Below are 12,796 nucleotides of genomic sequence, written 5' to 3' on the forward strand. Positions count from 1 at the left end.
TATATAGAACTTAGCCAGGGGTAGAGATGGCCCCAGGAGTCGGTGGATGTGTGGCCAGTCTACGCGTGTTGTCTCTGGAAGCTTAGGTTGATATCTAGAATCCAGTGGGGCCAAGTTTAAGGCCAGAGGCTTAACCCAAGGCCAGTCTGTCTTGTGACTGACCAAAGGGTCAATGAACAGGGAAGGATGCGGATGGCTCATGCAGCCCACCCCCAGCGCTGCAGACAGCAGCTGCACCCCAAGGCTCGCTGGTGGGTTTCCTGTCCTTATCTGAAGGAAACAGACACACAGTTCGGAGCAGGTGTGATGGCATGTATACAGAGTGGGATGGAATGAGATGTGTCTTGGGAGCCTGGAGACCAGGTGTCTTGGGTCCCAGTTGTGCCCCTGCTACTGAATCATTGGGTGAGTTAGAACAGGTCACTGCATCTTTATGGGCCCTAGCTACTCCACTGGCAAAAAGTTAGTGAAAATACCTGTTTTAACTATTGGTGGATATGCCAGCAACTATAAAGTGCTTGCATAGTCACCTCCTTTTGAGCCAGACAGGAGAGGGGGTGAAGGTGCCTCCTCTCCGCCAGCCAGGTCTCAGCTAAGGGGCTGTGCCTCCAGCCCTGGCAACCAGAAAGTTGGACTGCGGCTTCTCTTTCCCTTCTTCGAAGGGCCCACGTGTGCAGTAGCCGCCTTTCTACCCCTGAGATCCTACCCACTCCTAACCAGAGCCTGTAGGTTTCTGCCATTCACATCAGACCTGCGGAGTGTCTTGGAATTTAGAGGACCGGATGGTGATGAAGCAGAATGAGCCACAGACTCTGAGTCCAGAGACCTGGCTTCTGTTCCAGTCCACGTGTGCACTGTGGCCTCGAACACACCCCTTCACACGCCATTCCAGGGGATTGACTGAAGGTGCCCAAAATCCCTTGTGCCTCCGATGATGAGGTGCTCAGGTCTACCGCCCCCATTCCACCAGTCCCCAGGGCTAAGGGCCTCCGGCTATACTGACCCATCTCCTCGCGGGACCAGGTCCTCTTCATGATGGGCTCGTCGTCAGAGCGGGAAGGAACCGCGGCCGGGGGGAGTCTGGGAGGCACGCTGCAGACCACTGGCTGCTGCTTGGAGCTGGGTCCAAAAGTGATGAGTTCACTCGGACCTGAGGTCTTGCTGGGCTCCACTTGGTTCGAGTTGTTGCAGGAGCTGGTGCTCAGGGGGTTGAGCTCAATGGCAGGTGTGGCTTGAGTGTCAACGCCAACACTCCGGGCCAGGAGGTCTGGGTCTTCCATGGCCACGGGCTTGTGAGACTTGTGATGGCGGCAGTAGAAGAGAAGCCCGACAGTGATGACAACGGCGAACAGTAGGGCCACTACGATGAACAGAATCTCCTGCTGCCCCCAGTCCCCTCTTTCGATGTCAGGGGTGACCAGGCAGTATTCTTCTACGCAGCCACTGGCCTTAATTTCACAGCTGCTGAGACAGAGAAGTAGGCAGGGGGCTGAGTCACTTCCTTCTCATGTTCCCCCTTACAAAGATCAGTGGGATGGACAGCCCTGAGCTCAAGCCTGCCCTCTCCAATTTCCCACCAAAAAATTGTAAACAATTATCAGACATACTCACCTACCAACTTCAGAACATTCCACCCTCTACCAGTAATGTGCAGGAGTCAGCTACACCCCATTCACAACCACTTGGATGTGGACTCTGAGCACGTCCATTAGGTTCACCCATGAGACCCAGACATCGGATATACTCTCCACCACCGAGATCAGGTTTCCAACCACAAAACGTGATGGAGGCAGCCAGCACACCTGGCTGTCCTCTAGCTACAGTGGCAGGGGCCCAGATGCAAGTCAGCAGTCACTCAACAATGGCGACCAGACATCACCAGCAGGTCACAGGGACCCCCATGGCTCTGCACAGACCTCACATCGGCAGTGTTTTCAGAGAGAGCCCCTAGAACTATATGATCTCTCAGGTCACCTTCAGCTTAGTGTTCTATGACATAAGGCTCTTAGGAGACTTCTACCGCTGGCTTTATCCACTTTTGAAAAGTTCGCTCCATTCTACGTGAGTCCAAAACATCTCCCAGTGCCTGAAATTTCAGCACTAACAGCTTGTCCTTTGGCATCTAGCTCCTCCCCAAGTTCCTATTTTAAAATGCAAACGCTGCTTTCAGCCAAGGAGTGTCCCCCCAACACATCTGCCAAATGGAGAGCCTTCATCCTGCAGAGCGGTGAGTGGGGTGCGGCTGGGGGCGCCAGTTGCTGAGAAAGAGGACTTGGGTCATAAGCACACGGAGGAATCCTGGGTAAGCCCTCTCCTTCTCTGAGCCTCAGTTTCCCCTGCTGTAAAATGAACGGGTGCACTACATCATTAGTTCACTTAGGCACAGACTGATGGCAAAGGGCTCCCTTTGGAGTTTGTAAAAAAAAAAAAAAGGATCCCCAGAGTCATTACTTAGAGATTCCAAATTAGTGGGTCCAGAGATGTATCTTTCTCACCAGTCTCCCTCATGATTTTTTAGAGGCTCAAAAGTTGGGGAGCCAAAAAAAACAGATAATTGCCAAAACCTCTTGATCTCTAGGACCCTTAGATGATTTGCCTTCTCTTGCAACACCTGCACTGCCCCCCACCCTCAGGCCAGCATAACAGGTAGTTTGCAGTGGGGTTCGTGACCCATAGCAGTGCCTGTACCAAGTGGTCATTTTCTGGGAAGTCACAATCTAGAGCAAAAGACTAAAAACTTCAGCTATTTCCAGGCTTTATCAAAGATCAGAACGGCCTGAGGAGCTGGTTAGACATGCAGATTCCTGGGCCCCAGCCTGGTGAGTCTGATTCAGCAGGTTCAGAACAGGGCTCAGGAAATACCTTATTAACAAGCACCTGCCTCTCCCAGAGTGTTCTGAAGCGGGCGGTCAGAGGGAGAGGCCTTGCCAGGCCCTGGAGCACTCGGTCCCTTGCCTCCCATTGGCCTTCCCAGAGTTCAGAGTGCAGACAGAGCTCATTCCCCAAGGGTGTCACACCCAGGTGAGGGGCCAGGGGCACGTGCCCTCTCCTGTGCTTACCTGCCCCCTTCGGGGGAGGAGGTGCAGGTTCCATCTTTCTGGCAGGCTGCCCAGGTGCAGTTCTCCCCTCGTTCACAATGTGCCCCAGAGGACTGCGGGGGACACTTGCAGACATAGCCTTGGAGGAAGAGAGGGGAGGTGAGTGAGTGCACTGGCCTCGCAGTCAGGCAGTCCAGGCTGAGCGCCAGACACCACGTTAGGCAGTGGTACCCTGCTGGACAAGAAGACTTGATCCCGGCCCTCAAAGAACTTACAGCCCTGCAGACAACAGGCGTCAAAGGAGTAATGCATGTCCTCATTTACCCAGACAACACTGATTCTAAGTGAGAATCCTCATGGAGGGGCCTATTGGAGCCTCGTGACAACTCCGAGATCTTTTACTGTTATCAGCCTCATCAGGGGTGGGTACAAGTGGATGGCAGGTGAGGAAATGAAGCACGGAGAGTGTGGGTCATCTGCTTAAGGCCATGCAGCTCAGTAAGTGGCAATATTGAGGTTCAGACCTAGACAGTTATATATACTATCAGCATATTAGTGATTGTCATAAAAATTAGTTTTATTGAAGGGAAGTATTGGGGGAGGTTTCCTGGAGCAGGCACTATTTCTGCTGAGACGTGAAGGGTGAGTAAAAGTCAGACAAAAAGACAGAGGAGCAAGGAGGAAGGTGTTTCAGGCGGAGGAGAAAACAGGCTTAAAGGAGAGTGTGTGTAGCAAGTCCCGGGAATTAAAATGAGGTCAGGGTGGGCGCACCTGCTGGAAAAGGGGGTCGTGGGAGCTGCAGGGCCGGGAGAGAGGAGGGGCCAGGGCATCAGGGTATGAGCCATATGCAGGAATCAGGAATGGGGACTCTCTCCAAACAACAGGGGGAAGACACTACAAGGTCCCATGCAGAAAAGCGACGTTCTCAGATCTGCACTATAGAAAGACCAGTCATTTAATGTAAAGTGCCCTCCTGGAAGATGCAGCAGAAGGGAGTGGCTGGTGTAGTGAAAGAGGGGAGAGATGACAGGGGCTTGAGTCAGAGTGAGGACAAAGTAGTGATGGCACTGAAGTTTGTGACGAATGCAGCCTTCTGCACCAGAGCTCCCCGTTCACACCCTTCCTCCTTCCAAAAAAGGAGAAGGAGACCTAGAAATCTAAGATACTATCTTAGAAAGAAAGACTTGCTGTGAGAATTAAGACTCCTGGCTTCGCTAGTATAGACCTGGCAGATCTCATCCTGTTACACACCAGGCAGAAAGGAAAAGAGAAGGACATTTGGAATCAGGGGGTAGAGTGTTTTTCTGAGATCTGGACCCAGAGCATCCTCTCCCACTTAACCGCCATGTGACCAGGGCAAGCTCCTCTACCTTTCTGGGCTTCCCTCACATAGCCCAGCAGTTTCCTGAGCTGCAGAATGGGGCTATCAATGGCTCTCTTCCCTCCCTCCCTCCCTCCCTCATGGGGCTGTGATGAAAGAATATGCTTTGTAAGCTCAATAGTGATACATAAGTGCTAGTCCAGACAGGCCAGGGTCCTCTGAAGAGCCTGCTGGGATAAGCCTTGGTGTCAGCCCCAAGCCCCTACCTGTCCTGTGCGTCCCCAGGCACGTCCCACCGTTGAGACACGGGCTCTGGCTGCAGTCTTCGCTGCGGAGGCAGCACTGGGTGAGGGCCTGCCTCTCCAGCAAGCCCGCCGCCTTCCTGCCACGAGCCAGCAGCTCCAGGGCCTCCCCGTTGATCATGACTGCGTCCAGGCAGCCTTCGAAGCCGTGGGAGACGTTTGCGGGAGAAGGAGAGAGGACGAGGCCGCCTAGAAAGAGGTCTCTTCCGGGCCTCAGACCCTGGCAGTTCTCTGGGAGCACGAGGGAGCCGTTGCCTGAGCTGTCAACCAGCAGGCGAATGGAGGTGTCCGTCTCCTTCACCAGAACGGAGTGCCACTCTTGGTCATTCACGTGGAGCGAGGAGGAAAGGTTGGCAGAGAAGCCACCAGGGCAGTGGTATTCCAGCTGGAGCGCCCCATCGACCAGCTGCAGAGAAGACCCAGACGGCCATCAGCAGAGCCAAAAAGTCCTCATAAAAGGCCCGGCTCTCGGGCCGCCAGTGGGAAGAATGTGGGGTGTGTATTCGTGGGTGGGAGGGGCAGTGTTTGGTGATTTCCAAGGCCATTCTAGGTAGCGTGTTTGTAGAGAATAAACAACGCCTTCAAAGTGCTGTCTTGTGTATGGTTTTATTTGGCCCTCACTGCACTCCATGGGTTGGTCTGGGCAGCAGTGACCTCTACATTTCACAGATGAGGAAACCGGGGCCCAGAGATGCCTTGCCATCTTCTGGATTCTTCTCCACAGGCCTCTCCCTTGTTCTACATTCCTGAACATTGGCCTTGAAGGACACCAAAACCTCCCTCTCATCGCCCCTCCCTCATTCAACAGTTCAGCAGTTCTTACAGTGGGTCTCCAAGATCCACCGAGGGGATCTGCAAGGGGAAACTATTTTCGTAATCGACCTAAGACATTATTCGCCTTTCCCACCCTCATCCTCTCTCACACGTGCAGTGGAGAGCGTCACACCTGATGGGGCGGAAGCGGACGTGAAGAGCCAGCTGTCCTCCATCAGGCCAGCCATCAGAGAGCTTTTTAAAAATGTAAAACGATGCCTCTTTTTTTTAAATTTTGGAAAGTGTAATTATTTTTCATAAAAATATAGTTTTATGTGACCATGGAACAGCTTTCTTATTTTTAAATGAATTAACAAATAAAGATTTTAATATTTGTCAGTTTTAATTTCTAATACTGAAAATGTTTATAACTATATGTAACCCATATAAATAAAACATCCTTAGGACCTTTAATCATTTTTAAGGAGGAAAAAGTCCTGAAATCAAAAAGTCTGAGAGCCATTGGGTTCACACATTTCAGTTCACCTCACCCTAAGAAGTGGGGCAGCATGTGGTCAAACCTTTCTCTGGTCACCGCGGGCTCGGTAGGGCTTCTCTGGGTGCAGTTTGACGATACAACACAGTGTCTTTAGGAGTCAGCCGTTTGTACACCCCCTTCCTGATTTTTGTCCTGATTCAGTACTACCTGTATCATTATTACTTCAAAGAAAGCTTGCTATTATCCAGTAAATAGAGAAATACAGTGGCAAAAATAAGTACAACTCAACTCACTATCCTTAACTCCTTTGACTTTACCCAGGACCACAATCCATCGATCCCACCATCTTTTCACTGTCTCTTGCGGCCTCAGCAGTGTCCTCCCTCCTCTCCTAGTCCAGCTTAAGCTCCATAGCCAAATTCCCATCCCTCTCTCACTTGGTCGAAGTCACTTGGCAAACCCACAAATCTGGTGAAACTCACCTCTCCCCCTGTTCCGTACGAGCACCCTGGAGCCAACACGGCTGTGCAGAAACACACAGCCTTACTCACGGGTCTCCCTTTGGTTTCATGACCACGAGTCTCAAGTGAGCCGTTTATGCTGCTCAGCGATCGTTCTGCCTTCCTTAGTCCATTTTCTCTCCCAGGTGGCTATTCCCACAACTTCTCTCTCCTCAGACCCCGAATAACACCTCCCTACGCATTCTCACTGTCAGCAGTCTGATGGGAACTCGCAGACACTCACGATCGCCTCTGTCCACCTTGGTGGAAGCCCGTCTCTCCGTTCATGCACTAGATTCCCCACCCCGCCCCCCAGCTTACTTCCTCAAGGATAAGACCCCACTGCCTCTCCTGTCTCCTGCATCTTTGTTCTTTCTCTGCTGGATCCTCCCAATTGTCCTACAAACATTATTGCCCTAATATTATTTTTAAAAAGCTGACTTGAACCCAGTTCTCTTGCCCAATATCACTTCTTATTTTTCTTTGCTTCCCTTAGCAGCAAAGTCCCACCCCACCCACCACAACACTGAAACCACTGGCGTCAGGGTATTCGATGACTTCTGTTGCCAGATCCAGTGGTTTAGTTAATATCACTTCCCATCTTAGCTGACTTCTCAGCAGCAGGTCACCCCACTGATCACTCACTCCTTCCTTCTTAGTACAGGTTCTTCATTTGGCTTCCCGGACGCAACACTGTCTTGCTTTTCCTCCACCATCATCAGCTGCTCCTTTCGATCTCCAGTGTTGGATCCTCCCCTTCCCCCGACACCTCACTGCTTGAGTGTCTCAAGGATGAACACTTGGTCTACTCACTCACTAACCTACACTCGTTGGTGATCCCCATCTCGGCCCAGGCCTGTCTCACAAACACTAGACTTGTTTATCCAGCTCCACTCGGAGGTCTAACAGGCATCTCAAACTTGCACGTCCAAAACCGACCTCCAGATCTTCTCCCCCAGCCCTGCTTTACCCATATTCTTCCCCAGGTCTGTTGGTGGCAACTTCATCCCTTCCAGTTGCTCGGGCCAAACAAAATCTTACTCCTTGCTTTTTCTTCCAGCCCTCATTCAATTGACCAGGATATCCTGTTGGCCTTACCTTCAACATCTGTTCAGAATCTGACCTCTGCTTCCTAGTTCCACTGTCATAACCCTGATCTGAACCGCCATCATCTCTCACCAGAATTACTGCTTTTTGACTGGGTCTCTCTGCTTCTGTCTTTGTTCTTCCAAGCCTACTATTAGCACAGTAGCCATGAGGACCCTTTTTGCATATGTTAATTCTCTGCTCAAAACCTTCTGATGCCTTCCATTTTGCTCAGAATAAAAGCCAAAGTCCTTAAGTGGCCCGTGAGACCTTTATTGATCTGGGCCTGGTTCATTGCATCTCTGACCTCAACTCCTCCCACTGCCGCCCCCCTTGCTCACTTCAGTCAAGCCATACAGACCTCTGGGTTGTTCCTTAAGCACGCTAAGGAATCACCTGCCAATTACTGCTTCCTCTACCTACAGATGTCTAAGCTAACTCCCCTACCCCCTTCCAATTATTATTCAATCATCACCTCAATAAAGCCTTCCCTGACCACTTTATTTAAAATTGCAACCCCCCAGACTCCTAATTTTCCTTAACCTTTATCTTTTTCTTTTAACCCAAAGTACTTGTCACACTCAGATGAACCCTATAATTTCCTGATTTATTGTGATTATTGTCAGTCTTCCCTGTAGGATGAAAGTAAGAGGGGGTTTTGCCTTATTCACTGATGAGACCCAAACACCTAGAACTGTGCCTGTCACTTAGTAGATGCTCAATAAATACTTATTGACTGAATTAAATTCTGGCCAAAGTCTGTTTCTCTTGGTCAAAGTGGGAGGTTGACATGGGTGCCAGAGGTGTTAACATCAGGAAGGTAAACTGAGACTCTCTAAATGACATAATCAGAAGGATTGAAAGACTATTAGAAAGGAAGTTCCTTTTTCTTCCATGTAATGCAACGCTGGGTTTGTTGTCTGGAGCACCCCACTGTGAGCCAGCCTCCCCCTCTTTGGAAACAGTGTTCTATTATTCAGCAAAAGTGATAAAAGCCCTAGGGCCAGGTGGCCTCACCCTTCTGTCTTCCTGTCTTCAGAGACCTCTTATCTCATAGAACAGCCTGCTGTACTTGGACAGATATTTTTAGGTGGGATGCTTTGGCCGCCATGACTGGAAGGCCTCTTGTCTTGACCCAACATCCCTGAAAACCGTGCAGGGGTTTCTTTGCAGAAATTGGTCTTCTTGGCCCTGCTCATGTCGCCCCCTCCTCCCCAGCCTGGCTCTCTCTCATGAAATCTCTCAGCTGGCGGGGCCTTACCTTCAGGGAGATATGCACCGTCCCATTGCTGAACAGGACAACGGCCTGTGACTGGAGTGTTTTCAGACTGAAACGGATGTGCCAGTTCTGAGTCTCTGGGGGACTGTACCGCCCGAAGCTCTGACCACTGAACCTTGCAGCAGTACCTGTGAAAACAACCAGTGGGGTCACTGACCGCCATGTGAAACGGTCCCCACACAGCCCTCCAACTGACTGTCTCATTCAACTTGTGTATGGCAAGCAGAGGCATTGCTCATTTTACAGATGAGGAAACATTGCTGGGGGGTCACGTATCCAAGGTCACACAGCTCGACAAGGGCCATCACCCTGCACACCGTCCTTTGGCCCCGGGACCCTTGCCTTGGCTCCCAGCCTGGGTCAGAGACTCTGACTCAGCCCATTAGGAAAGCAGGAGCCAAGCCAGAAATGTAATCAATCAAGGGTGTGGAAATCAAAATTCCTGTCCTACATTGTTTCCATGTTATTTCTGACCTCCCTTGGGGAAGAAGGAAGTAGAATTGGGGAGGATTTTGCATATGTATGTGATTTCGGGAACACCCCAAGGGGTTATTTTTGCCTCAAGAGATCTCCATTATTAGGAGTGTAACAATTTGGGGTAAGCACTTTCCAAATAAAACGCTACCAGGGGACTCTCTGTGATAAAGGATGTGATAGATCGAGTGGCCAAAACTTCGGTGAAGTCCTGCATACTCCAACCCCTGCAGAATTGCTGATACGCAGTTGCATAAGGATTCTGGAACTTCACCTACACTGAGTTTCTGGAGCTTATACATAAGAGGGTCCCTTATGACCACAGGACCCTCTTATGTGAACTACCTATTTGTAGTCCTTGCAAAAAGCATTCTGTGGGACCCCCCTTGTGGAAATGCTGTGTTATATGAAGCACCGCCCTCCTGAGATTTAAAAAAAATCCAGCCTCCCCAGAAGTGAGTTCAGATCTTAAGTCCCTGTGAATAAGCAAGCCTATAGTTCTTGGGGGGAAAAGATTAGAGGTACAGGCCCCAAGACCTAGGGAAGAGGAATTGTTGAAAGCCGAAAAGAGGAGAAGAAAGAACCAGAAAGCCTGAGGCATGCAGGATTATAAAATCCTAAGGGGCTCTGACGCTGGCCATTCCGTTGTAGTATATCTTGTTACTGGATGGGGCATTGAAGGTGACCTAGGTGAGGAATTCCCAAACCTGGCTGAAAATCAGCATCACCTAGAGAGTCTTTAAAAATACAGAACGCCAGGCTCTGCCTTCAGAGAGTGTGGCCAGTAGTTCTGGGGGCACGTGGGAATCGGTCCATTAGAACGCTCCCCGAGATGGGTGCAGGGACTGCGAGAGAGGCCAGGGGCGGGGTCTGAGATGCTGGTCGTGCTCCGATCCCTGATCTAGGTCCTGGTTCTGGTGACACCGACAGATTTGGTTTGTGGAAACTTGTCGAGCTGTGCACTTATGACACGTGGCTATTTCTACATGTCACAGTCCCCTAAAATTAAAAAACAAACAGACTTCTTTCCAGGTGACTCTGGTGGTCTGTGAGCCAGCCCATCTAGTATTTCTTAAAGAGCCACCCTTGGACCACCTGCTTCAGAATGGACTGAGGTGCTGGTTAAAAATGCTGATTCCAGGCCTCACCCAAGACTTGCTAAATAAAAATTTCTGGAGGTGACACCCAGGAGCAGGTCTCTTTAAAAACACACTCCCTGGGTGATTTGCACAATCTTTAATTTTAGGACATGTTGTCCGATGCCGGATGGTCAAGAAAAACCTTCAGCCGTCACAGCTTCCCCTGCAACCCAGTCTGGGGCAAGAGACACAAGAAAGGAAGCTCCCCCCTGAAGAGTAGCTCACCCAGCCGAAACCTAATAGGTCCAGAGAAAATCCACAAATCTGAAAATTTCCCTAATGCAGACCAGTGGACCCAGAGCTGGTAGGCCATGCCAGGCAGGGGGCGATAGTGAGGCAAAGTCATTCTCTTTTTGCCAATGCCCATGTGCATTGGTTTTAATGCCAGGGCCGCTGGGGTGAATCCTATCAGAAAACCGAGTTTCTAAAGAGCTGGGCAGAGAGCTCAGGCTTTAGAGGGGATGCACAGGTATTTGAAAAACCAGCCCTTCACGGGAGGCTGTGCAGTTTCAGGCAAACCAATGTAATATAATCCCCACATTTAAGTTACAGCTGTAGATGGAGCTATTGCCCTGCTTTGTAGGGCTGTGGAAACACAGAGTTTAGGTAACATATACTCAGAGCCTGGCTCACAGCAGAGTCCTTGTAGCAATAACTGCTACCCTGTGAACAACAGCCACCACTGATGGGTTGCTTATTACAGGCCAGCCAGGGGGTAACGTGCTTTTATATCCAGTCAGTAATTTATTCCTCAAACCAGTTTGTGGAGGCAGATGATAGTATTTCCATTATTTTTATGGATGAGAAGCTAAAGCTCGGAGGATTTTACTAAACCCCCAAACTTACACAGCTCATAAGTGATAGAGCTGGGCCTTGAACATGAGCCATCTAGTCTAAACCTTCAAATTAGAGCTGCCTGGCTATAGTGATACAGCGGTAGTGTAGGTAGTATGTTGACTATTGGCCACTTCCTATATTAGGCACTCTTCCAGGCAAGCACTTTGTATTGAATACTTGTTTAGTCCCTACTGCAGCTCAAAAGCACAGAGAGGTTAAGTGCTTTGCCTAAGGTCATGTGGCTAGCAAGTGGCAGAGCTGAGATTTGAACCCGGGTGGCTCCATGCCAGAATCTGTACTCTTAGCCATGATGCTAAACTGTCTCTTGTATTCTTACCATTATTTTCAGAATTCCAAAAAGTGGCCAGGAATAGAGCGCCATTATGTGATCAGGTTTTGTGAGACCACACCAGCCTCATGGTGGTGGTCCCTGGCCTTTAGCCCTGTTGAAACTCCCCAGTCACTACCCCGCAGACCCCCCCTGGGACCTCCATCCCTGGAGTCAAGTGGGCCAAGCCCACCGTGCTGGCTGCCCTGGGGGAGGCCCATTCCTCACCATTGCAGGAGCAGCTCCTCTCCAGGCGGTGCCGCGGGGTGAGGATGCTGAGCCTGGCTGTGCTGTATGTGGGCCCGACCCTGGGGTCCAGGTGCACTGTCTCTTGGCAGACTTGACCCTGGCAGCTTGGCCCCTGGCAGGGCACCACGGGCATGGCTGACCTCATCTGGATTCCCACTGAGTGCTCCATCTCCTTGGCCGAGTGAGTGATGATGGTTGCCAGCTCCTGCAGCTTGTGGAAGGTCCCGGAATGCCCCTCAAAGACCAGAAGCACATCCACCCCAGCTGTGGCCTCTGCAGGCTGAAGGCTGGCCAGGTGGATGTTGGCTCTTTTGATGTCCAACTTGTTGCTGAGGAACCTCTGCAGGTTCCGCCAGTGGTCACTCACCAGCTCCTCTGGGGTGAGCTGGCGGAAGCCCATCCACAGGCTCTGTTGCAGAGCCTCCGGCCCCACGTGCCACACATGGACGTGGACCCCCGCGGTGGCCGTGAAGGTGCCATCGCTGACTGTGACAGTGAATGCGTAGCGGCCACGAGGCAGTCCCTGGGCAGCGATGATCGTGCCGTCGGATGTGCCCACTGAGAAGTGGCTGCGCAGGGTCTCCTCTCCCCCCAGGCTGTAGGTCAGCGTGTCCTGCGGGTCTCGGTCCGTGGCATGGATTTTGCCCACCATGCCACCCTGGAACTCCTGCTCCCCGATGGTGATGAAGATCTCCAGTGGGAGGGTGGAGGGCGGGTAGCGGCTCTGCTCCGTGACGTGGACTCGGACAGACGTGGAAGACGAAAGGGGAGGGACGCCGCTGTCTGACACCTGTGGGCAAGAGAGGCGCTGCGTTACCGTGGGACTGTGGCCCAGACCAGGCCGGCCTCCTCGGGCAACCACGTCTCTCTGCTTGAGAGCAGGCTCAGCATGCTGTCGCCTTTGGGAAATGGAATAATAACTCCCAAAGTACTGAAGGTTTTGTGGGGGGACTTACACCCGCACCACACAGTAAAACTGGGCTCCACTTCC

At 51.3% G+C, this 12,796-nt stretch overlaps 1 protein-coding gene across 2 annotated transcripts in view; it reads right to left on the bottom strand.

Moving 5' to 3' along the window:
• FAT2 (FAT atypical cadherin 2) overlaps positions 1-12,796 on the bottom strand; it is a 70,706-nt gene that overhangs the window by 1,493 nt on the left and 56,417 nt on the right. The window contains exons 19-23 of one of the 2 annotated variants that reach the window (XM_036014631.1): positions 11,785-12,595; positions 8,761-8,906; positions 4,626-5,067; positions 3,060-3,177; positions 1,004-1,464 (exon numbers count right to left, since the gene is read on the bottom strand). In XM_036014631.1, the coding sequence (XP_035870524.1) occupies positions 1,004-1,464; positions 3,060-3,177; positions 4,626-5,067; positions 8,761-8,906; positions 11,785-12,595 (1,978 nt within the window). The remainder of the gene's footprint in view (positions 1-1,003; positions 1,465-3,059; positions 3,178-4,625; positions 5,068-8,760; positions 8,907-11,784; positions 12,596-12,796) is intronic. The other variant, XM_028528041.2, reaches the window with a different exon arrangement.

Source organism: Phyllostomus discolor, chromosome 13 (assembly GCF_004126475.2).
Source record: "Phyllostomus discolor isolate MPI-MPIP mPhyDis1 chromosome 13, mPhyDis1.pri.v3, whole genome shotgun sequence".
In the NCBI taxonomy this organism is placed as follows: Eukaryota; Metazoa; Chordata; class Mammalia; order Chiroptera; family Phyllostomidae; genus Phyllostomus; species Phyllostomus discolor.